Below are 25630 nucleotides of genomic sequence, written 5' to 3'. Positions count from 1 at the left end.
ATATGCAAATAGACTGAACAGTGGGACAGCCAAACAATTGGTCACTATGACATGTGCTGACCACCAGGGGGCGTGTGTGGAACATGGCGGGTGTTGGCTGCGGCAGGATGGTGGAGCAGGTGAGTGGGGGCGCCAGGTCAAGGCGGGGCACTGGTCTCTGTCATCAGGGTGAGCCTCTGCTGGTTATTGAAAATTCTTTGCTCCTGCATGCCGCAGTTCTGCCTGGCACTTGCACCTGCTGCTGGCGCCGGGCCCCGCTCACACCCACTGCCAGTGTCGGCCCCGCTTGCACCCGAAGCCAGCACTGGAGCTGCTGCTTGCACCCGCTGCAGGTGCCCGGCGCCAGTTCTGATAACTTGGCACCATCAGCGGGTGCAAGTGGTGGCTGCCGACCCTGATTGCCCCTGAGGGCTTCTCCACCTCTCCCTGTTACTGAGGGGTGATTGAGGCAGCACCCACCGGCCCTGCTTGCACCCGCTGCTGGCACCAGCCCCAATCACTCCTTACTGTCAGTGGGTGCGAGCAGGGTCGGCGCTGTAAGCGTGTGGGAGTGGCAGTGGTGGGAGTGGAGCTGCTGGCAGACGGGACCGGGGCCACGGCGGGAGGGCTGGGTGGGGTCATGGAGAATGGGAAGAGACCTGCCCCTGTGCCTACTGCAGCCTTGCGGCTCACAGTTCCTTTCAAGGTACACAAATTCATGCACTGGGTCCCTAGTGTCCAAATAACATTGGTGTACATGGCCTATACCAGTGGTCGGCAAACTGCGGCTCGCTAGCCACATGCGGCTCTTTGGCCCCTTGAGTGTGGCTCTTCCACAAAATACCACGTGCGGGTGCGCATGTACAGTGCGATTGAAACTTCGTGGCCCATGAGCAGAAGTCGATTTTCGGCTCTCAAAAGAAATTTCAATCGTTGTACTGTTGATATTTGGCTCTGTTGACTAATGAGTTTGCCGACCACTGGCCTATACCAATGGCTTTCAACATTTATTTTTTTTAAGCAACAGAACTTTTTCTTCAAACAAAATCCTGTGTGGTGGCCCAATATATAAACTAGTTAAAAGTAAAACTGCTCTGCTTAAAAAGCCAGGTAGGGGAATCTGGAGCCCTGCTTTCTTCCTCTTTCCTCTACAGCAGTCCCAGCAGGGCATCCATGACCCATGGAGCTTCCGGTGGCAGGGTTGGAAAACTAGAAATATTTACTGTTGTGTGTGCATCATTCACATACACAATGGGCTATCAGATGCATTTGTAGTTTTTTCCTTTACATTCTACATCCCTTTCTTAAGGTAAAAGTCCTGTCAAAATACTATCATTCAGAAAGCTTCCTTTCCCCTAAAATTCATTATTAACACCACAGTCTTGAACAATCAATACAATACTCAGTGACTCTAGGGTGCTTCCTGAGCTCTGGCTACATGGATATCAGTTTTGCTTCCTAAAACTGTGACTTTGCTTTGTAAAATCTTCCAAAAGGCCAGCCAAGGAAAGAATAAGGTACTCCTTTCCCCAATAAAGTAGTTCCTCATAGTTTCTGCTTTAGAAAATAATGGATTTCTAGGCCCAAGACAATATGAAGAATGACCTTTCAGCAAAGCCTATACCTTGGCCTACATTTTAAATGTCTCTGAAATACTGACTCATTATTCATTCAACATATATGTCCTAAGGATTTACTCTCTGTCAGGCAGTATGTTAGATACTGGGAATACAAAGAGTTCACTGACAGATACGTTAAAAAAGAGAAGGTGGGAAAAACTCAAACACATAAATAGTACCAATACAGAATAAACACGTCTAATAATAAAAGCATATATATGATTTAGTGGAGGGACAAAGGAAAATAGTAATAATTCTATCCTTAGATTAAAGGACACTCTCTGAAGAAACATTGCTAAAGTAAATCTTGAAAGATAAATAGGAGTTTGTTAACTGTATAAGGTAAAGAAAGGCATTCCAGGTAAAAGGAATACTATATATAAATGCAAAAATAGCATGGCATCTCAGAAAACTCTTAAGTATGCCTGTGTGGCTGGAGAGAGAGAGAGAGAGAGAGAGAGAGAGAAAGTGGTAAGACTAAAGGGTTTGGCAGAGACCAGATCATATTACCAGGTAGTCTAACCTCTTTCAAACATTAGAGAGAAGGAAAGAAGGGTAGCTCTGGAGTTTTAGGGGTGGTAGAGCAAAGAGTGCAAAGGCCTATCCGAAGCTGTAGCAGCTCCTCCCGAATATGAAAAGGCACAGAGTTTAATAAATATCAACCAATTTATTTAATAGATTCTTTATTCCCATATTACTTTTTTTCTTACAGATAATATAAAACTAGAGGCCTGGTGCATGAATTCATGCATGGGTGGGGTCCCTCAGCCTGGCCGGCATTCGAGGCCTATCAGGGGCCAGCCAGCAGGGAGGAGGGACCCCAGGAGGTTGGCCAGCCAGGAGGAGGGACCACGGGAGGTTGGCCGGCTGGCTCCCCAATTGGGGCCAATGGGGGGCCAGCTGGGCTGGGGGGAGAGGGAGGGATCATGGGAGGTTGGCTGTGGGAGTGCACTGACCACCAGGGGGCAGCTTCTGCGTTGAGTGTCTGCCCCCTGGTTATCAGTGCACGTCATAGCGACTGGCAGACTGGTCATTCTGGTTGTTCAGTCATAATGGTCACTTAGGCTTTTATATATATAGTTTATGAGCTTCTGTACCAAATAACATGAAATTTTTATTATATAGCTTCCTGGTTCAGGTTTTTGTGGGATTTTTCTACTTCAGATTGACCTTCAGTTTACTAAACTGCTCTGAAGAGCAATTTTGCATTAGAAAAAACTGTCCTAATTGCCATTTCACTGTCATCCCAGAGTGCTTGAAAGACCAAGGAATCAAGGTCAGCTGTAGGCACAGGCTTAGTGTCAAGCCCTCACCCTCTTACCCGATAACAGGCAATTCCCAGTCCCAGCCAGGTAAGGCATGAAGGTGATCTCTTACAGGCTTGCAGGTAGGTTTTCTTTGCCTTTCCATACTGTAGAAAGAAAGCACCACTAAACTATTGTTCTTTTAGAAGCTTCAAACACTGCATTGCTATGATAATTATGGTGCTTCTGCAGTTGAACTCCAACCTAAGTTCAATGAAGTTATATGTTTTTCTTAAAACTTAATTGGGAGGGGGCAGTTTTAGGTTCACAGCAAAATTGAAAGTTCAGAGATTTCTCATATACCTCTTGCCCCGACACATGTATAGCCTCCCCGACTATCAACATCCCCCACCAGATTGGTACATTTGTTACAACTGACAAAGCTACATTGGCACTTCATCATCACCCAAAGTACATAGTTTACCTTAGGGTTCACCCTTGGTGGTGTACATTCTATGGGTTTGAACAAATTTGTAATGACATATATCCCTCATTAGAGTATTTTTTCTGCCCTAAACATTCTCTGTGCTCCACCTATTCATCACTCCCCTTCCCCAATTCCTGGAAACCACTAAAATCTTTACTCTCTCCATAGTTTTGCCCTTTTCAGAATGTCATACAGTTAGAATCATGTAGTATGTAGACCTCTCAGATTGGTTCCTTTCACTTAGTAATATGCATTTAAGGTTCCTTTGTATTTTTTCATGGCTTGATAGCTTATTTCCTTTTAGCACTAAGTAATATTCATTCATTGTCTGGATGTACCACAGATTATTTATCCATTCACCTACTGAAGGACGTCTTTGGTTGTTTCCAAGTTTGGCACATTATGAATCAAGCTACTATAAACATCTGTGTGCAGCTTTTGTGTGGATATAAGTTCTCAATTCCTTTGGGTAAATATTTAGGAGCACAATTGTTGCACAGTATGGTAAGAATATTTTTAGTTTTGTAAAATATCACCTGTCATTCAAAGTGGCTGTACCATTTTGCATTCCCACCAACAACAAATCAGAGTTCTTGTTGCTCTACATTCTTGTCATCATTTGATGTTGTTGGTGTTCTAGATTTTGGTGTGTAGTGGTATTTCATCAATTTAATTTGTATTTCCCTGATAACATATTATGCGGAGCATCTTTTCATATGCTAATTTGTCATCTACATGTCTTCTTTGGTGAGGTATCTTTAAGATCTTTGACCCATTTTTAAATCAGATTATTTTCTTATAATTGAGTTGTAAGACTTCTTCGTATATTTTAGATAACAGTCCTTTATTAAATATGTCTTTTGCAAATATTTTTCTCCCAGTTTGTGGTTTATCTTCTCATTCTCTTCATATTGTCTTTTTCAGAGATTAAGTTTTTCATTTCAATGAAGTCTAATTTATCAATTCTTTCTTTCATGGATCATGCCTTTGGTGTTGTACCTAAAAAGTCAGAACCATTCCCAATGTCATATAGGTTTTCTTCTATATTATCTTCTTAGGAGTTTTATAGTTTTGTATTTTACATGTATTCTATGATTCATTTTGAGTTAATTTTTGAAGGTATAATAATGCCGGTGTGTGTTTCTCGGCATCTAGAAGGGGTTCAGGAATCTGGAGAAGGGCTGTGGCGTAAATTAATCAAAAGTCCAGAGACAAAACATAATTTTGGAAGGCATTTTTGGGGAGCCAGAGAAAACTTAGCTAAAGAAACCAAGTTCTCTTGAATCTCCAGATCCCTTGGCTCTTTATTAACACAAATTGTCCTAAGACAAGGTAGAAAGAAAGCACCACATCAAAGGCCCAGGTTTGGTATACAGTAGGCACTGTTAGATGGGGGGAAGGGGGAGACTGCCTTTGGCTGTTCAGGTGTTTGGCTAACAGGAGGCAATAACATGTAGATTGAAATGCCCTCAGCTGTCTGGCAGCAAGCAATCATTTATGCATCCTTTCCAGGTTTGGGGAAATGCCCTCAGCCATTCCAGATGATTCAGCCCTGCTGACATGCTGGAATTAGCTTCCAGCAGTATAAGGTCTTATGTCTAGATTTATTTATTTTTTGCATATGGGTGTCTAGTTGTTCCACCACCATTTGTTGAAAAGGTTTTCTTTGCTGAATTGTATTACCTTTGTTCCTTTGTCAAAGATCAGTTGACTACATTTATGTGAGTCTATTTCCAGGCTCTCTATTCTGTTCCATTGATCTGTTTGCCTATTCTTTCACTTTTACCACACTGTCTTGATTATTGTTCTAGTTTATAGTGTGTCTTGTAGTCAGGTAGGGGGTCAGTCTTCTACCTTTGTTCTCTTTCAATGTAGTACCGGCTATTCTGGGCTTGGATTGTATTTTATGTCTATTTTCAGGGAAATATTACAAGAAGACTGGTGAGAGGAGAAGGAAAAACTAAGTTAAAGGGCAAACTTTGCTGTGAAAGCAGTTTCAAAAACAATTATAGTCTAAGAGTTGGGGCAAGGAGTTACACAGAAAATTCTGGGTGATCACAGTGATTACCAGAATTCCACCTAAACTTTATGGATTACCTGTTTTTGCTTAAAAGTGACATTATGTGGTAGGATGATACAGAATCTCTGAACTAAGGATTTTACTTGATAGAGCCTCATTATTCTGAGAGTCTGCTCCCTTATTATAAAACTTCTTAGAAGCTTTTAGTAGTACAGGAGACATTTAGAAAAACTAAAAAAAAAAAAAGAAAAAAGAAAAAGTAGTAGGCCTCAAAGGACCACTTCTTGTTCTGTATCTTCAGTGTGAGAGATGGAACTATAGCTGAGCCTAGGCAATTAGCCTATGAACTCCTTGCCTAGTGACTGCATACGTCAGCAGTTCTGTGAAATGCAGCTTGCAATGACATCAGAAAGCTTTTTCTTATTTACTTCATTGTAATTTTTCCCTTTTAAACCTATGTGAGCTTTCCTACTTAAATTATAAGGCATTGTAACTTCTTGTTGCTGTTGTTTAATTTTAAGTATAAGAAAACTAGGTATTCTGCGGGGGCAGGGGGGAGATAGAATAAAGTAAAAAAAAACCCCACAGAATCAAAAGGGCTTAGGGAGAAGGCTGATAATTGTTGAAGTGGGAGGATGAGTCCATGTTGGTTCATTCTACTAGTCTGTTTACTTTGTGTGTATTTGAAATTTTCCATAAAAGAACATTTCTTTTAGAAAGCTTTGGGGTATTTCCTAAAATATGGATAGGAATTACTCAAGAGTCAGGTCAGAGTACCCTGTGAAATGGGGTTAGCCTCAGCTGAATTAAATATAATCCTTTGTGTTGAGGAGAAAGTTTGGAGGATTTATTTTGAAGCCCATAACACTTTCCATTGTTAAAGCAAGCTGAGAATATTTCCACTACTGCTAACAAAGAAAATTAGCTAAAATCATAACTAAAATAAAATGTATTGAGTTTTTTCATCTTTATTGTTGAAAGTATTACATAGGTCCTCTTTTCCCCCCCACTAATCTCTTCCAGCCCACAAATTTATAGAATTCTTAATAACTTTAGTGTCATAATGGTTAAAACCACAGACTAGTATGAGACTGCCTTGTTTAAATCCTGTTTCTATTAATTACCGGTTATCTGATGTTGGGCAAGCCACTTTACCTTTCAATGTAAAAGTGCCACTATCATATTTCTATTTTTAGTCCACACGGATGTTAATACTTGACTAGTCAGGTCCCAGACCATGACCTGATATATGTGGTTACTGGCCTTCCTTTGTCCCTCACCTCTTTCTCTTCCAGATAGATGTGCCCCAGTCGCAGGAAGATGAAGTGCATCTCAGAAGCATCCACTACAAAACTAATGGTTCTCTCATAGCATGCCTTGGCCTCAGCATGATCTCCTCTCAGAAAATAGAGATGGCCCTTCAGACCCCAGACGTTAGGGTTCTGAAAAAGGAAAGAACAAGTCATACGTGGGATGAGGTAGCATTTAAAAGCACATTAATGAGCTTTGTCTAACATTTAAATTTAGATTACATCTGCTTTCTTTTTCTTTCTTTCTTTTGATATATATTTTTTTATTGATTTTTTTACAGAGAGGAAGGGAGAGGGACAGAGAGCTAGAAGCATCGATGAGAGAGAAACATCGAACAGCTGCCTCCTGCACACCCCCCACCAGGGATGTGCCCGCAACCAATGTACATGCCCTTGACCGGAATCGAACCCGGGACCTTTCAGTCCGCAGACCGATGCTCTATCCACTAAGCCAAACCGGTTTCGGCTGCTTTCTTTTTCTAACGCAGTTAGAAAGAGGGCCCCATTCAGTTGCACTGGAAGAGATTCTTCTAGGTCTGCCCTCTCACTTCTATCTTGCACTCTTCAAAGCCATTTTTGTCTTTGGGGCAAATATTAAGAAAAATAGTGAAGCATACAATGATAGAGTTCACAGTGAGAAAAACAGAAGTCCAAAAAACTTGAAATAGGTAAACTATCTGCAAATGAGCTGTCCTTATCTTTTTCTCTGCCCTTTGCAAAACTCATGAGTGCTTAAGAAAAACAAATGGAAGGAAAAAGATAGATGAGTTAACTGACAAATGATGACACCCTCCCCCACCTCTGGTAAACAGAAATCTACCTGTGATATAGCAACACCACCTCTAAGAAAGCCTGCTCATCCCTTCTCCAAACTACACTCAAGAGGCTCTAGCAAAAGTTATTACCAGGTAGTCCATCTGGGCTGCTTGTTGAAGGCATTCCTCTACCTTGACAAAGTCCTTCTTGAGAAGGTGTGTCTGAGCCAGCACCAAGTAATACTCACAGCTGGGGCCTCCTTGAGGACATAACAGCTCATGTGCAAGGACTCTGTGCACATACTGCAAAAAATCAGATGATAAGGGACATGCAAATGGCTGTGCTGTGTCAGTGCCATAGCTCGTATGGTTGAAGGTTCTGTTTCTGATAATAAGTAATAAGGAACACATTACAGAATTAAATGATTATCCATTTCAAAAGGTTAGAGGTGAATTATAAACATTCAGCTGGTTCCATTACCAGCTATTCACAAATGTAGACTTTTTCAAGTGAATAATCAGCAATATTATACAATGCTAATCTTGCTAGTTATCATACTAGATGGGTTTTAACTTGTAATCTGTTATGCAGCAGATGAAGACACTTCATTTACATTTACGCACGAGGTAACGTTTTTAGGCAGCTGTAATTGTAAGGAAATTTAAAGTGAGGCAAAACCTCCCTTTCTAAAATTCTAGACTTAGGATTTTGGAAACAGTGTGTCTGTTTCTGGCACACTCTCAAACATTTGTTAAGTTCATCAGTTTTTACTTAGAGCTATTCTTTATTTTTAGTACTATACAAGGCCTGCAAATTTGACAAAATCACATTGACTTGCTAAACAGAGGGGAAACCCTTATTTTCTCTCCCCTCTGCTCCTCTCTCAGCCTATAATATAGAACCTTCCACTAGTACTTATACCATTTTAGGAAATACTGAGGGGAGGCTCTACTTGCATTCTGGCTCTTTGACATGGGTGGCAGGGAGAAAGCCTGTTTCTCTATTGGGAAAGTTTAATACGGCCCACTCCCACAAGCCATCATTCTTGCCCTTTTTTGAGCATGCCCACATTCAAGTGGAGCATACACACTGCAGGATCAGGACAACTCTTTTGGCTCCTGAATTTTGCTTTCTCTCTCCTACTGCTTGCTTCATGGATATATTTCTTTTCCCATGTGGTAAATAGACCTTTTAGGATGCTCTTCTCTGGGAGGAGGCTGCCATTCTCTAGCTGTTCCACTGGTGACAGCATGGGTAAGTCAAATCTGGAACTAGTCACATCCCCAGCTCAATTTGTTGTTTGTTTCTTTCTTTCTTTGTTAATCCTCACCCGAGGATATTTTTTCCCTTGACTTTTAGTGAGAGTGGAAGGGAGGGGAGAGACAGAGAGAGAGAAACATTGATGTGAGAGAGACACATTGATTATGGTTGCCTCTTGCACCTGCCCCAATCAGGGCAGAGATTGAGCCCTTGATTGGAATCGAGCCCTTGACCCTCAGTCCGAGGGCCAACGCTCTAACCACTGAGCAAACCGGCTAGGGCCAGTTCAGTTTTACCAATAAAATTTTTAAATATTTCTATCCCCCATTTAGCACTGTGTATCTGTTCCTGTTGGTTCAGAATCTGAAAGGGAAGAAGGATATGCTGAGGTGCCTGTGAACCCCCAACACTCACATAACAGGAATCCCTATAATAAAGTGAAATCAGTCTACATATGACTCAGAGTCTAAATTTGCTCTGCTGGTATTCCACAGGGAGCAGTCTTGCAGTGAAGTCTCAAAAGCATATTTGATTTCTGTGTCATACACATTTAAGCCTGCAAAGATACCATTATGAATTGAATAGGTAGCTCATTAAAATCTTTCCATTAACTTGCTCTTTTCCAAATATTCTGACCTGCACAGCATTGACCTTCATCAAGAAGCGTATGGTCTCCATGAAGATGGTGGTAGGAGTTTGAGAAACACTATAATGGGTAGGATGCAGAAAAATCGATGAATCCAGACATTTTGATGCTTCTGAAGATATATTAAAAGAATAGATGATTAGATGTAAAGGAAAAAGGTACGAAGCTCAGACATACTAATGTAGCAGGGAGAGTATTCTAATCTAATATATGAGAGAGGTTATAATCTGGAAAGCAATAGGTTGCTCCATACCGATGGAACCCAAAGAGGAGATCTCAAAGGTTCTTAAGGTTAGTCTATGGTGTTTCCAAATGAAGTCACAACCAAATAAAAGGATTTTTAAAAGTATTCAGATCTTCCCTAATGTGAAACACAATCTACAAATATTCTAAAAATCATTGTTAGAAAATCATAGGTGTGTAGTTGGCTACTTTCTGAGCTAAATGTAAATCCTTGTTTATTGAAAGAGTTGAATTTCAGAGCCTAGCCTCATATGAAGGCACTTAGGCAAAATGACAGATAAATAATCAACTTCAAACAAGTTAAAAAGTGCCATTTTGGTAATCATAGGGTTTTTCATTCTTGTCTATATTCCTCTTTCGATTGGAAATCTTTATTCCTAATTACCTCTTTTTAATGTCTCCTTGGGAAATAAGTTGGATGATTTTTGGTTGATTGCTGGATCCTGAGGTGGTACAGACAAAATTGGTTCTTGTGAATGTGACTGCAGTTTGGAGGATTCTTCAAGAAATCCATCTAGAAAAGAAAACGGAGCTCCTGGTCCTAAATAGATTAATTTTAATAAAGGAAAAAAATACAACGTCTTGCTACATTGAATGTTAAAAGATTATTACAGAAGATAAAATACAATTAATTTTCAAATCATAAAAAACATTCCTGAACTATTGCATGGGCAGACTTGTTTTCCAGACTTTTTATATTTCTGAATAATTTAAAGAGTACAAGCTAAACTGATAGCACAGCTTCTGTCACTATAACTCCTAGTAAATTCCTACTGGTAGCCAAAGTCATAATAATGTCAAACAGATAACTCTTACAAAAGTTACTTGTTAAATCCAGATTCTCAAAAATCCAGATGAGCCAGGCCAGTGTGCCTCAGTGGTTGAGGGTCAACCCAGGAACCAACAGGTCACCGTTTCGATTCCCAGTCAGGGTACATGCCTGGGTTTTAGGCTCGATCCCCAGAGGGGGGCATGCACGAGGCAGGTGATTGATGAAGTTTCTCATCAATGTTTCTATCTCTCTATCCCTCTCTCTTCCTCCTTCTCTAAAAAAAATAAATAAAAACATATTTTAAAAATTAAAAAATAAAAAGCAATGCCAGGTAGGAAAAGAACAGTGCCAGCTGGCTCCAATTAGAAGAGGTCACTCACCTAGAGCAAAAGATATGGCTTTGAAAAATAGGTAGAAATTGAATAGGTAGAGAGGGAGAAGCATTCAAGGCTGGGGGCAAGTCACTGGCAAAAGCATGGAAGTAATGAACTCATTTATTTTACTGGATATTGAGGAAATTAAGGAAAAGGCAGGTTGGGGCTACACTTTTGATTTGACATTTGAATGCTAGGATGTTTCTCATATAGGCAAAAGCAGAGGGTTACAAAGAAGAGTATAGAGCAGAAAAATTAGCTAAAACTAGTATTTTATGACGATTACTCTAACAGTGCAATGTAGCAAGGAGAGAGAAAATGTGGATAGAGACAAAGAGGTTGTTACAACAGTGTGGACATTTGGTAATAGAAAGATGCAAGAAGCATTTTGAAAGAGAACCAACTTGTCTCAGGAATTACCCTGATACAGAGATGTGGGAAGCTCAAGCAAGAAAGGAAGAACAGGGATGAGAACATGAACTTGGGTGCCTAATGTAAGGATGTAGAATCAATTTAGAAGATAAGGAGTTGAGTTTACTAGTAGAATAATCCAGCTGCTGGTTTCTGGAGGAATGTCAGTGTTAAAGATAGACATTTGAGAGTTTTCAGTAGTGAAATAGAAACTATGAGGGCAGGTGTATTATTGGGAAATGATTATATCTAATGAGTGTGATAAGAAAGAGAAGCTAACAAAGGAAACCCAAACTGTCAGAGATGTAGGAGGCAATCCGACAAGTATTTTAGGAAGTAGAGTGGTTAAATCACCTAAGGGTAAGTGATGATCTTAATGAAAAACTTGTTAATATTCAGCTTTTCTGAGGTGTAATTTACATATTATAAAGTGTTCACTTTTAGGTATATATTTCAGTGTGTTTTAACAAATACATATACTATGTAATCACTATCACAATCAACATATAAGAGATTATAATGTCCCAAAAAGCTCCCGTGTGCTCTTTGCAGATAGTCCCCAACTCCCAGCCCTAGGCCACCACTGATCTGCTTTCTATATAGGTCAGTTTTGCTTTTTCTAGAATTTAATTTAAATGAAATCATACGGTATGTACTCTTTTGCATCTGCCTTATTCACTTAGCATAATGCTTTTGAGATTCATCCATGTTGTTTATTTTTATTGCTGAGTGGTTTTTTATTATGTGGTTATAAGTAACTTTATTGACCATTCACTTATCTTTAGGTGACTGGGTTGTTTCCAGTTTTTGCCTACTATAAATAAATCTGTTATGAACATTTGTGTATAAATCTTTGCAAGGACATGTTTCCATTTCTCTTGGGTAAATACCTAGAAGTGAAATTGCTGGCATATGTATGTTTAACTTTAAAAAATATGTTTCATTGATTTTAGAGAGAAAGGAAAGGAGAGGGAGAGTAGAGAGAGAGAAACATCAATGTGAGAGAGAAACATCAATCAGCTGCCTCCCATACACACCCCAATAGGGGATTCTTCCTGCAACCTGGGTATGTGCCCCAATTGGGAACGAACTGGCAATCCTTTGGTACACAGGATGATGCTCAACCAAGTGAGCCACACCGGCCAGGGCTGTTTAACTTTATTTTAAAACTGCCTGGTTGGCTTCTTGGGAGAAGTGTCTGTTCAGGTCCGTTGCTCATTTTTAAATTGGATTGTTTTGTTTTTGATATTCAGTTGTATAAGTTCTTTATATATTTTGGATATTAAGGCCTTATCAGAGGTGCAAATATCTTTGCAAATATAATCTCCCATTTGGTTGGTTGCCTTTTTGTTTCATTGATGGTTTCTTTTGCTGTATATATTTTTAGTTTGATATAGTCCCATTTATTTATTTTTGCTTTTGCTTCCCTTGCTTTTGAGGTCAAATTAATAAAATCCTTCCTAAGACCAAGGTCCATAAATTTAGTACCTATGTTTTCTTCTACATAATTTATTATTTCAGGTCTTATATTTGGGTCTTTGGTCCATTTTGAGTTCATTATTTTTGTATATGATAACAAGTAGCAGTCTAGTTTCAGTCTTTTGCATACAGCTTTCCAGTTTTCCCAGCACCATTTATTTTTTTCTAATTAAGCAAATTTATTCTGTTTATATAAAAGGCTAAGTTGACTTGCACATGTGTGATACATATAAAGTTTTTGCTGGCGCCAATCGCATGTGTGTGTTTCAATTGGTCATTGTTGATTATGAATTTGGTTGACATTTCTATTATAGAGAAAGGGCAAGTAGCGATATTAAAATATTTCTTCTAATTATTTTTTTTATTGTTTAAAGTGTTACATATAGTAGTACATATATCTCCTTTTTTTTCCCCATTGACCTTCCCCCAGCCTCCCCTACCCCCTGTTGCATGCCCTTATCCCACCCCCCCCAGTGTCTTGTGTCCATTGGTGTGCTTATATGCATGCATACAAGTCCTTCGGTTGATCTCTTTCTCCCCCTTCCCAACACTCCCCAGCCTTCCCACTGTAATTTGACAGTCTGTTCGGTGCTTTACTGCCTCTGTATCTATCTTTTTATTCATCAGGTTATAATGTTCTTTATTTTCCATAAATGAGTGATATCATGTGGTATTTTTCTTTCATTGCCTGGATAATTTCACTTAACATAATGCTCTCCAGATCCATCCATGCTGCTGCAAATGGTAAGAATTCCTTCTTTTTTATAGCAGTGTAGTATTCCATTGTGTAGATGTACCATAGTTTTCTAGTTTTCTAATCCAGCACCATTTATTGAAGAGGCTTTCTTTTCTCCATTATATGTTTTTGGCTCCTTTGTTAACAATTACTTGCCCAAGTACATGTGGGGGGAGGGTGGGAGGTAATCAACTAAATACCTTGTATGCATATATACATAACCTCTGGACGCTGACAGGGGGGTGGTGAGGGCCTGGAGGTGGGGGGCGGGGCTGGGATGGAGGAGGTCTATGGGGGAAAAAAGAGGACATATGTAATACTTTCAACAATAAATGTTAAAACCATAAAATAAAATAAAATAAAACAAGACTCATACTGCCTAAAAGAGACTCACTTCAAATCTAAAGGCACACAGACTGAAAGTAAAGGGATGAAAAAAGATATTTCATGCAAACGAAAATGAAAACAAAAAAAGCTGAGGTAGCAATATTTATATCAGACAAAATAGACTTGTATTACAAGAGTCATATAAGCATAACCAATGGACAGAGACAGCAGGGGGGTGAAGGCATGTATGGGAGTGGGGTGGGGGACATTGGAGGGATATGGACACATATGTAATACCTTAATCATTAAAAAAAAAAAAACATGAAAAAAGAAAAGAAAAGAAAGCCCTGGTGGGGTTGCTCAGTGTTTAGAGTGGATCATGGGTTTGATTCCCAGTCAATGACATGTATCTGGGTTACAGGTTTGATTCCGGATAGGTCAAGGTACATGCGGGAGGCAACTGATTGATGTTTCTCTCTCACATCAATGTTTCTCTCTCTCTTCCTCTCTCTCTCTCTCCTCTCTCTCTAAAAATCAATGGAAAAATCCTCAGGTGACGATTAAAAAAAAACCAAACAAACAAGAAAAAAGGGAGTGTACAAATAAATTTAAGAATCACAAGAGAGGGCCCTTACCGGTTTGGCTCAGTGGATAGAGCGTAGGCCTGCGGACTGAAGGGTCCCAGGTTCAATTCCCGTCAAGGGCATGTACCTTGGTTGCGAGCACATCCCCAGTAGGAGGTGTGCAGGAGGCAGCTGATCGATGTTTCTCTCTCATAGATGTTTCTATCTCTCTATCCCTCTCCCTTCCTCTCTGTAAAAAATCAATAAAAAATAGCCGAAACCGGTTTGGCTCAGTGGATAGAGCGTCGGCCTGCGGACTCAAGGGTCCCGGGTTCGATTCCGGTCAAGGGCATGTACCTTGGTTGCAGGCACATCCCCAGTGGGGGGTGTGCAAGAGGCAGCTGATCGATGTTTCTCTCTCATCGATGTTTCTAACTCTCTATCCCTCTCTCTTCCTCTCTGTAAAAAAAAAAATCAATAAAATATATTAAAAAATCAATAAAATATATATATATATATATTTTATTGATTATATATATTATATATATATAATATATATTATATATATATATATATATATATATATATATATATATATATATATATATAAAGAATCACAAGAGAGGGACCTTACATATTGGGGAAGAGAGTGAGGTGGGGGAAATTTACTCTGCTAGAACGATTCTCCTTTTAGGGGTGCACAGGGACAGTAAATTATCTAAGATTTTTTTAAAAACTGAATAACAACAGTAAAAGTTTCAGACTTTCAATCACATGAATGGGGAAATATTGTGGAAGATTTTTCCCTGGTATCCCTGTAACAACTCCAAATTCCACCTATTTTTTTCATTTCACAAATATTCACTGAGTACCTACTATGTGCCTGCTTCGGTTCATAAGGCCAGTAATTTTTTTCCAACAGCCACTAATAATTTCCATTAGTTGGTCCTACCTGCTTGGGATTCCACCTTGGCTGCTATTGTAGAAGAACCACTAGCAATTCCCCAAGGTCCTAAACTAGATTCTGCTTTCACTCCTTCTTCAACGTGCTCCACAGTACCAGTGCTCTTCTGCATGGATATTCCGGTTTCAGCGTCTAAGTTAGCAGTGCTCTTGGTTACTTGTGCCTGAAGCATTCGTGCCTGAAGCTGTTTGAAGGCCTCATGAAATGCCATTTCCATTCGAATATCATTGTTTTGAATTTCATAGTATAGACCTAAAGAAAGAAAGATGCTGAAAATAAATGTGACTAATTTGCCACCATCAGCTACTAGGAATTGTAATATTTCACTTACATTTCCCACATTTTTACCAAAGTTTAAGAACTACATGAAGAGTGATTAAAGAGTGGGCAGATAGCCCTAGCTGGTTTGGCTCAGTGGATAGAGTGTTGGCCTCCTGAAGGGTCCCGGGTTTGATTCCGGTCAAGTGCACATGCCCAGGTTGCAGGTTCGATCTCCAGTAGGGGGCATGCAGGAGGCAGCCAATCAATGATTCTCTCTCATCATTGATGTTTCTATCTCTCTCTCCCTCTCCCTTCCTCTCTGAAATCAATAAATATATATATATATATTTTTAAAAGAGTGGGAAGACAAAGGGGGAATCTAATAATGGAATAAAATCACATTCAGGAAAATATCATACCAAGTAAAGTCCAGGCTACAACGCTGGTTGGTTCCAAGCAAGTAGCATCCTCAAAGAAAATTTCTGCCTGTTCATAGTTCTCCATCAGGACAGCCAGGACACCGCACAGCAACAAGCTGAGAAGAGAACACCAACATGATTAACAACATGGGCCCATGTCAGTCATGGAATCAAGACAACTTCATATAGAAGCTTATCTGCTTCCACTCATTCCCCATCTCCCTTCACCCATACCTGTGGATATGACTCTGGTTGAGGGAAAGGGCTTTCCGAAAACACTCCTGTGCTTTGATGTTGTCCTCAGTTAGGAGGCAGAAGGCACCATAGTCCAGCCAGTGTTCCAGGTTCTGGGGCTCACGAACCAACCTCTACCACATGAAATATCAAAAGGACCAAGGATATTGTGATACTACATCATATTTTTTAATGCACATAACATCACCCAGAAGCACTCCATAAATATTATAAGCTCTATGAAAGCAGAAACTATGACTTCTTTTTTTGTTTACCACTGAATTCTGAATGCCTAGTACAGTCAATGTTCTGGCTTATAGTAAAGTCAGTAAATATTTATTAAAATAATCTAAAAATAGATTACTTTCTAGTGTTAGTGTCTAGTCACTATAAGCTCATCCAATTACTTGGAAGACTAAAAATCAATTTTATGGTTTATTTTAAAAATTTGTATATAAACATCTTTGTCATAGTCTTGAGACGGCAAATGTAAGTTTATCTATAAATTTGTTTTAAAAAAGCACCTCAACATAAGTGAAAACTACAAAATATTGCTGAAAGAAGTTAAAGCAGACATAAATAAATGGAAATACATCCCACATTCATAGATTGGAAGACTATTAAGATGTCAATACTGCCCAAATCAATTTATATATGCAATCTCTATCAAAATCCTAATTTTTCTTTTGCAAAAATAGAAAAAGCTGTCCTAAAATTCATTTGGAATGTCAAGGAAACTGAATAGCCAAAACAATCTTTAAAAAGAAAAACAAAACTGGAGGACTCATACTTCCTGATTTCAAAACTTACAAAGCTACAGCTTTTTCCCCCACAACAGGTTTGCTGCCAGAACACAGGTGTTGTGAAAACCACCACTAAATCTAAACCAAAATGGGAAAGTAAAAGACTCACATCAACATCGTCATCATTGGACAAGTCTACCACTACTGGCCATCTAATCTACAAATGTGGTGGAATTGACAAAAGAACCATCGAAAGATTTGAGGAGGCTACTGAGATGGACAAATTGAAAGCTAGACGTGAGTGTGATGTCACCACTGATATCTTCCTGTGCAAATTCAGGACTAGCAAGTATTATGTAACCATCATTCATGCCCCAGGACAAAGATACTTTATCAAAAATATGATTACAGGTACATCTTGGGCTGACTGTGCTGTCCTAATTTGTAGCTGCTGGATTTGTGAATTTGAAGCAAGTACCTCCAAGAATGGGGCCGCCCTATGAGCATGCCCTTCTGGCTTACACACTGGATGTGAAACAACTAATTGTTGTTGTTAATAAAATGGATTCCATTGAGCCACCCTACAGCCAGAAGGGATACAATAGAATTGTTAAAGAAGTCAGCACCTACATTAAGAAAATTGGCTACAAACTTGACACAGTAGCATTTGTGCCAATTTCTGGTTGGAATGGTGACAACATGCTGGAGCCAAGTGCTAACATGGCTTGATTAAAGGGATGGAAAGTCACTTGTAAAGATGGCAATGCCAGTAGAACCACGCTGCTTGAAGCCCTGAATTGCATCCTGTCACTGACTGGTCCAACTGACAAGCACCGGAGTCTACCCCTCAAGGACTCCACAAAATTGGTGGTATTGGTACTGTTCCTGTAGGCTGAATGCAGACTGGTGTTCTCAAACCCAGCATGGTGATCATCTTTGCTCTAGTCAACGTTACAACTGAAGTAAAATCTGTAGAAATGCGCCATGAAGTTTTGAGTAAAACTCTTCCTGGGGACAATGTGGGCTTCAATGTCAAGAACATATTTGTCAAATATGTTCATCATGGCAATGTGGCTGGTGATAGCAAAAATGACCACCAATGGAAGCAGCTGCCTTCACTGCTCAGGTGATTATCCTGAACCATCCAGGCCAAATCAGTGCTGGATATACATCTGTGCTGGATTGTCACACAGCTCATATTGCTTGCAAATTTCCTGAGCTGAAGGAGAAGATAGATCATCATTCGGGGGAAAAGCTGGAAGATGGCCCAAAGTTTTTGAAATCTGCCATCAGCAATATGGTTCCTCGCAAGCCCATGTATGGTGAGAGCTTCTCTGACTAGTCTCCTCTGGGCTGTTTTGCTGTTTGTGACATGAGACAACCAGTTGCTGTGGGTTTCATCAAAGCAGTGGATTGGCAAGGTCACTGTCTGCCCAGAAGACTCAGAAGGCTAAATGAATATTATTCCTAATAATTGCCACACCTGTCTTAATCAGTGGTGGAAGAATGGTCTCAGAACTGTTTTTCTCAATTGGTTATTTAAGTTTAATAGTAAGAGACTGGTTAATGATTGCAATGCATCATAAAACCTTCAGAAGGAAAAGAGAATGTTTTAGGGACCATTTGGGTTGTGTGTGTGTGTGTGTGTGTGTGTGTGTGTGGCAGTTTTTAAGTTATTCAGGGTTTGGTTTTTGTTTGTTTGTTTTAAAGAGAGAGAGAGAGAGAGAGAGAGAGAGAGAGAGAGAGAGAGAGAGAAGAAGGGAGGGGGATAGATAGAAACATCAGTGAGAAACATCCATCAGTTGCCTCCTGCATACCCCTTATTGGAAATCGAGCCCATAACCCGGGCATGTGCCTTGACAGGGAATTGAACCAGTGACCTCTTGGTCATCCAATTACTTGGAAGACTAAAGATCAATTTTATGGTTTATTTTAAAAATTCATATATAACCATCTTTGTCATAGTCTTGAGATGGCAAATGTAAGTTTATCTATAAATTTGTTTTAAAAACAAATTGTTTAACACCTTACCAAATATATAATTTGGATCAACACTCAACCACTGAGTCACACCAGCCTGGCAAGTTATTCATTTTTTTAAAATATATTTTTATTTATTTCAGAGAGAAAGGGAGAGGGAAAGAGAGATAGAAACGTCAATGATGAGAGAGAATCGTTGATTGGCTGCCTCCTGAACACCTCCCACTGGGGATTGAGCCAGCAACCCAGGCATATGCCCTTGACTGGAATCAAACCTGGGACCCTTTAGTCCACAGGCTGACACTCCCCCCACTGAGCCAAACCAGCTAGGGCTAGTTTTTAAAATCAGTACTTTTCAATAGAAACAACTTGACCAAAAATCTGTCACAGAATTTTGAGACCCATTAAAACAAAGTTTAATGAGGAAAAGAACTTACAAAGCTATAGTAACCAGTCTGGTACTGGTATAAAGACACACATTTAGATCAATGGAATAGAACAGAGAGCCCAGAAATAAACCATTGCATATATGGTCAAACTATTTTTTATAAAGGTGCCAAGACCATTCAATAGGAAAAGGGCAGTCTTCAACAAATGGTGCTAGAAAACTGGATATCTACATACAAAGGAATCAAGTTGTACCTAACATTACCTAATACTACATACAAAATAATATAACTCAAAATGGATCAAAGACCTAAACATAAGACCTAAAACTATAAATCTTTGAGAAGAAAACTTAGGACAAGAGCTTCATGACATTGGACTTGGCAATGATTTATTGGATATGATACCAAAGGCACAGGCCATGAAAGAAAAAATAGACAAATTGGACTTTACTACAAAAAAACTTTTGTACATCAAAAGAAACTACCAACAGAGTAAAAACATAACTCAGAGTGGTTTGGGGAGAATGAGAAAAATATTTGCAAATTATATATTTGGTAAGGGGTTAATATTCAGAATACTGTATATAAAGAATTCCTAAAACTCAACAAGAAAATATTAAACAACGTGACTCAAAAATGGGCAATAAATATTTTTGAATAAATATTTTCCCAAAGATCTACAAATGGCCATAAAACATAGGAAGAGATCCTCCACATCACTAATCATCAAGGAATCAAACCACAATGAAATATCAGCTCTCACCCATTAGGATAGCCACTATCAACAAAACAGAATAACAACTGTTGATGAGGAGGTGGAAAAATTAGAAGTCTTGTACAATGCTGGAATGTAAAATGGTGCAGTCACTTTGGAAAACAACAAGGTAGTTCCTCATAAAATTAAAAATAAAATAAAATATGATACAGCAATCCCACTTCTGTGTATATACCCACGAGAATTGAAAGCAGAGTTTCAAAGAGACATTTGTACATCCATGTTCATAGTAGCATTATTCATAATAGCTAAAAGATACAAGCAACTCAAGTGTCCATTGACAGATGAATAGATAAGCAAAATGTAGTATATATAAAAATGGAATATTACTTAGCCCTAAAAAGGAAGGAAATTCTGACATATGCTTCAACATAGATGAACCCTTGAGGGCATATACTGAGTAAAAAAAGCCACTCACAATGGGACATAACAATTTATTCAGATAGACTGATGTTTTAAACTTGTTGTAGTCTAATTTTCCTATCAATTAATTTTAAAAAATATTTCCTCTTGAAAAAAATCATAAATGTGAAAAGATGTTCAAAGTCACTAATCATTAGAAAAATGCAAAGTCACAATGAGATACTACTTCAACCCATGAGAATGGCTATAATTTTTTTAAATGATGGACAATAACAAGCATTTGGGAGAATATAGAGAAAGTGAAACCTACATCCATTGCTGGTGGAAATGTAAAATATTAGTACAGCTTTTTGGAAAACAGTTAGGCAGTTCCTCAAAAGTTAAGCATAGAGCCCTAGCTGGTTTGGCTCAGTGGGTAGAGCATTGGCCTGCAGACTGGAGGGTCCCGGGTTCGATTCCAGTCAAGGGCACATGCTCGGGTTGCGGGCTCGATCCCCAGTGGGGGAAATGCAGGAGGCAGCCGACCAATGATTCTCTCTCATCATTGATGTTCCTATCTCCCTCTCCCTCTCCCTTCCTCTCTGAAATCAATAAAAATATATTTAAAAAAAGGAAAAAGTTAAGCATAGAGCTACCATATGACCTAGCAATTCCAATCCTTAGTATATTCTCAAGAGAATTGAATACATTCATACAAAAACTTATATTCATGAATTTATACATGAATGCCCATAACAGCATTATTCATAATAGCCAAAAAGTGGAAACCAGTCAAATGCCATCAATAATGAGGGAAGAAACAAAATGTATTATATCTATACAATGGGATATTATTCAGCCATAAAAAGGAATAAAATACTAATACATTCTACAACACGAATGACCACAAAAAATTAAGCTAAATGGCCCTGGCCAGTGTCCTCAGTGGTTAGAGCATTGGCCCACACACTGAAGGGTCCTGGGTTCGATTACCAATCAAGGGCACCCACCTGGGTTGCAAGTGCTCCCTGCCCCTGGGTCAGGGCACAAGCAGGAGGCAACCAGTTGATGTGGCTCTCTCCCTCCCTCGCTCCCTCTCTCCATCTCTCCCTTCTTCCCTACCACTCTCTCTAAAAAAGCAATGGAAAAAAATATCCTCAGGTGAGGGTTAACAAAACAAACAAACAAAATTATGCTGAGTGAAAGGTAGTTACAGAATACTTCCTATTACATGATCCCATTTATATAAACTGTCTACAGTAGATAAATCTGTATATAAAGTAAACAGTAGTTGCCTCAGACTGAGGGTGAAAAGGAATGAGGAGTGACTATTAATGGGCACAGGATTTCTTTTGGGGTGATGCAAATTCTCTAAAATTAGATTGTGGTATTGCTGTGAACCCAAAACTTCTTTTAAAAGTCTATCAAAAGTACAACATTGGGAATATAATCAATAATATTGCTATATATGGTCCAGGTGCATACTGGAAATATCAGGGGAAACACTTTGTAAAGTATATGATTATCTAATTGCTATGTTGTACATCTGAAACCAATGCAAAATAATACTGAAACTAAACTGTAATTGGAAATTTTAAAAATAAAAATTTTAAAAGATAAAAATAATGAAAAAAAGTCTTAAAATTAGATTGTGGTGATGGTTGCACAACTCTGTAAATACAGTATAGAAAATATGATTGTATACTTTAAATGGGTGAATGTTATGGCAGGTGAATTATACCTCGATAATTAAATAAATATAAATGAAGATTTCAGACCATTTTTTCCATATGTTTATTCAGCTCATGAGGCATGTGGTAGGCAGTACTAACAGAACTAGAGAACTCAATTGTCATTCATAACACCTGTAAGGGCTCAGTAAATGTTTGCTGAATTTGTTGAATACAGGTGGGTTTTTAAAAACTTATTTACAAGAAATTAGTATTTTTCTTTTGATATACATTTCTATGAATTTTAACACATGCATACCTTCATGTTGCCTTTAGCGAAATCAAAATACAGAACAGTTCCACCACCCAAGAAAACTTCCTCATGCTATCTTTTTATAGACTTATTTTCCCCTACCCATAACCTCTGGCAACCATGATCTATTATCCATCATAGCTTTATCTTTTTAAGAATGTCATATAAATGGAACCATACAGTGTGTAGTAACCTCTGGCACTGACTTTTTTCACTTGGATAATGCCTTTGAAATCCGTCCAAGTTGCTGTGTGTCTCCGTTGTTCATTTCTTTTATTGCTGAGTAGTGTTTCATTATATGGATAGATCAATAGTTTGTTTATCCATTCACCCTTTGAAGAACATTTGAGTTGTTTCTGGTTTGGGCAGTTATGACTAGAGCTACTATAAGCATTTGTGTACATAAGATTTCCAGGAATGGGTTATATGATAAGTTTACAAGAGAGTACAAAACTATTTTCCAGAGTGGCTGTATCATTTTTCATTTCCTCTAGCAAAGTATGAGGATTTCAGTTGCTTTTCGTTCTCACCAGTACCTGGTATTGTCAGCACTTTTCACTTTAGTTATTCTAATAAATATGCAGTGGGATCTCATTCTGGTTTTAATTTGCATTGAACATTTTTTCATGTTCTTATTTAGCATACTTAATTCCTCCTTAGCAAAGTGTCTGTTCAATTCCTTTGCCCATTTTTATTTGTTTGTTTTTCTATTATTGAGTCTTGAGGTTCTTAATATTCTGGAAACAAATCCTTTGTCAGATATATGTTTTGTAGATATTTTCTTTTAGTCGGTACCTTTTCTTTTTTTTTTCTTAACAGTGTTTCTCACAGAGCATATGTTTTTAATTTTTATGAAGTTCCATTTATCAATTAAAAAAATCATGCTTTGTGTCATGTCTAACAATTCCTTACCTAACTTCAGGTCATGAAGATTTTCTCCTAAAAGTTTCCTAGTTTTATATTTTACATTCAGATCTACAATCTATTTTCGGTTGATTTTTAAAAACATGTTTTAACTGAAATCAGAGAGAGGAAGGGAGAGGGAGAAAGGGAGAAACATCGATTGATTGCCTCCTGCAAGCCCCCTACTGGGGACTGGGAATTTAACCAGCGACCTCCTGGTGCATGAGCCACACCAGCCAAGCTTCAGCTGATTTTTATAGAATGTTTGAGGTTTAGGTCAAATGTTTGTTTGTTTATTTTTTGCATATGATTACCAACTGTTCTAACACCATTTTTTGAAAAGACTATACTTTGTCCATTTAATTTCTTTTACACTTTTGTCAAAAATATAATAACCTTATGTGTGTGGACCTATTTTTGGACTCTGTTTTATTGATCTATGTGTCTATCCTTTCACTAATCAAGTTGGATTTTAAATAATAAAATACTACTATTTACTATACCCATATTGTACAAATAACAGTAACAACAACCACTGGGAAGATGTTTACCTCTTCATAATATACTGCTGCCATTTCAAAGTTCTCATTGACTTCTGCTTCAAATGCAAAGAGTCGAAGCTGTTCGCTACTCTTATGAATGGTTGGGACAGCACCTTGGATGTCATCTGGCATGATCTTGTCAACATCAAAATGTAATCAGACAAAATAAAACAATTAAAAGTAGAGAAGTTTTAGAAATATAAACCAGATGTGAGACTCCAGTCATGAGGTCTAAAATGATATTGAGGTTTCTTACGTCTTTCCAGTACAGTAAAAGAGTAAAGAATGAACCAAGAGAGAAATATCAATGGTGAAAGAGAAGCTCTTGTATCTAAATACCAACAGTTTGAGCTCATGGAAATGAATAAAAATTACTGCTCTCCTCAGTCCTCAGGGTAGTCACTATCCCTAAGCAAGTTGCCTCTGACCTCAAACAGATTTCTTTATTTTCTCTGGTGTATGGAAAATTATTATCATTTTCAGGTGCCATGATATGAAAAAGGTTGAGACATACTAACTAAGGTCTTCAAATATCAAGAAAACAGGAGACGAAGGTTAAAGCTTTGGAAGCTTCTAGTGGGATAGATATACAGAAGGACTCTACAAAGGATACATTATAGAAACAGCCAGAAAGGTAGGAGGGCACCCAGAAAAATAATATATTCTATACACCCAGATAGAAAAGCAAGTCTCGTGTATTAAGTAATATCCTGGATGAGAAACTTTGGCCAAGGAAGACACCCCAAAATTCTTTAATTAGAAGTCAAAATAATATCAGTGACTTTTTAACAAGTAGAGTTGCTTAGGGATGTGAAAAGTAAAGTAAATTTGAGATGGGCCAAAGAGAGCTGCTGAAAATTGATTTATGCCTCTGTTCTTTGTTCTTTTTAATTTTGATGATCTTGACCTCAAAATCCCTTCAGCAAGACACTTCCAGACCCAAACCCAAAATATTCTACCTCTATTATCCCACTCCCAGAACCCACATTACAAGTCTTCTACCCTTTGGTCACTTAGTCCCCTTAAAACTGCTCTCTGACTTCATTTTCTTCACTTCCAATATGCCCATCATTTCCCAAGTGGATAAGCCTAGACCTCATGAGCATCCACACATACTACTCTATCACCAGCACACTCAAGTCCCAGGCATCCTTCTCCTTCTCCTGCACTTGTCCTGGAAACTCCCAAATTAGAGTACTCCTATAACCTGACCTCATTTTTAGATAGGGGCTGCTATCTGGTCCTGAGGAAAACTATATACAAATAGAGATATTTGAGCTGCCACAGACTCTTCTGGCATTCAGTCTTGGCTGAAGGCCTTTAATACTATTAGCAAACTATGTAATCTGTCCTTGTTCAGCAACATATACCATAAAGTGATGCAATATCTAAATTTTTTCTTTTTCTTCAAGCTTGTCATTCAACCCTTATCCTCTTCACTTTCAGTAAAGATATTACTTCACAAAGGAAATAGAAATCATTAGGCAAGAAATCCCTCAACCTTTATATATATACTAGAGGACCTGTGCACAAAATTCGTGAACCGGGGGGTGGGGGGTGTCCCTCAGCCCAGCCTGCACCCTCTCCAATCTGGGATCCCTCTCCAAATCCAGGACTGCTGGCTCCCAACTGCTTGCCTGCCTGCCTGCCTGATTGCCCCTAACCACTTCTGCCTGCCAGCCTGATCACCCCCTCACCACTCCCCTGCCAGCCTGATCAATGCCTAACTGCTCCCCTGCCAGCCCGATTGCCCCTAACTGCCCTCTCCTGCCGGCCTGGTCACCCCTAACTGCCCTGCCGGCCCAGTCACCCCTAACTGCTCTCCCCTGCTGACCTGGTCACCCCCAACTGCCCTCCCCTGCAGGCTTG

General features: G+C 38.9%; 1 protein-coding gene and 1 pseudogene across 2 annotated transcripts in view; one reads left to right on the top strand and one right to left on the bottom strand.

Annotated features, from left to right (window-relative positions):
• Positions 1 to 25630, bottom strand: part of CFAP70 (cilia and flagella associated protein 70) — a 101793-nt gene that overhangs the window by 9256 nt on the left and 66907 nt on the right. Inside the window, 9 exon segments of the mRNA XM_079793053.1 lie at positions 2920 to 3009; positions 6630 to 6791; positions 7565 to 7717; positions 9312 to 9433; positions 9950 to 10105; positions 15179 to 15442; positions 15871 to 15986; positions 16105 to 16238; positions 23771 to 23896. Coding sequence (XP_079649179.1) covers positions 2920 to 3009; positions 6630 to 6791; positions 7565 to 7717; positions 9312 to 9433; positions 9950 to 10105; positions 15179 to 15442; positions 15871 to 15986; positions 16105 to 16238; positions 23771 to 23896 — 1323 coding nt within the window.
• Positions 16393 to 18453, top strand: LOC307112480 (elongation factor 1-alpha 1-like; annotated as a pseudogene). Its single transcript has 2 exons — positions 16393 to 16428; positions 17011 to 18453. The product of its transcript is annotated as an elongation factor 1-alpha 1-like (transcript).

Source organism: Cnephaeus nilssonii (assembly GCF_951640355.1).
Source record: "Cnephaeus nilssonii genome assembly, chromosome: 16".
NCBI lineage: Eukaryota > Metazoa > Chordata > Mammalia > Chiroptera > Vespertilionidae > Cnephaeus > Cnephaeus nilssonii.
This window is presented reverse-complemented; position numbering and strand designations above follow the sequence as displayed.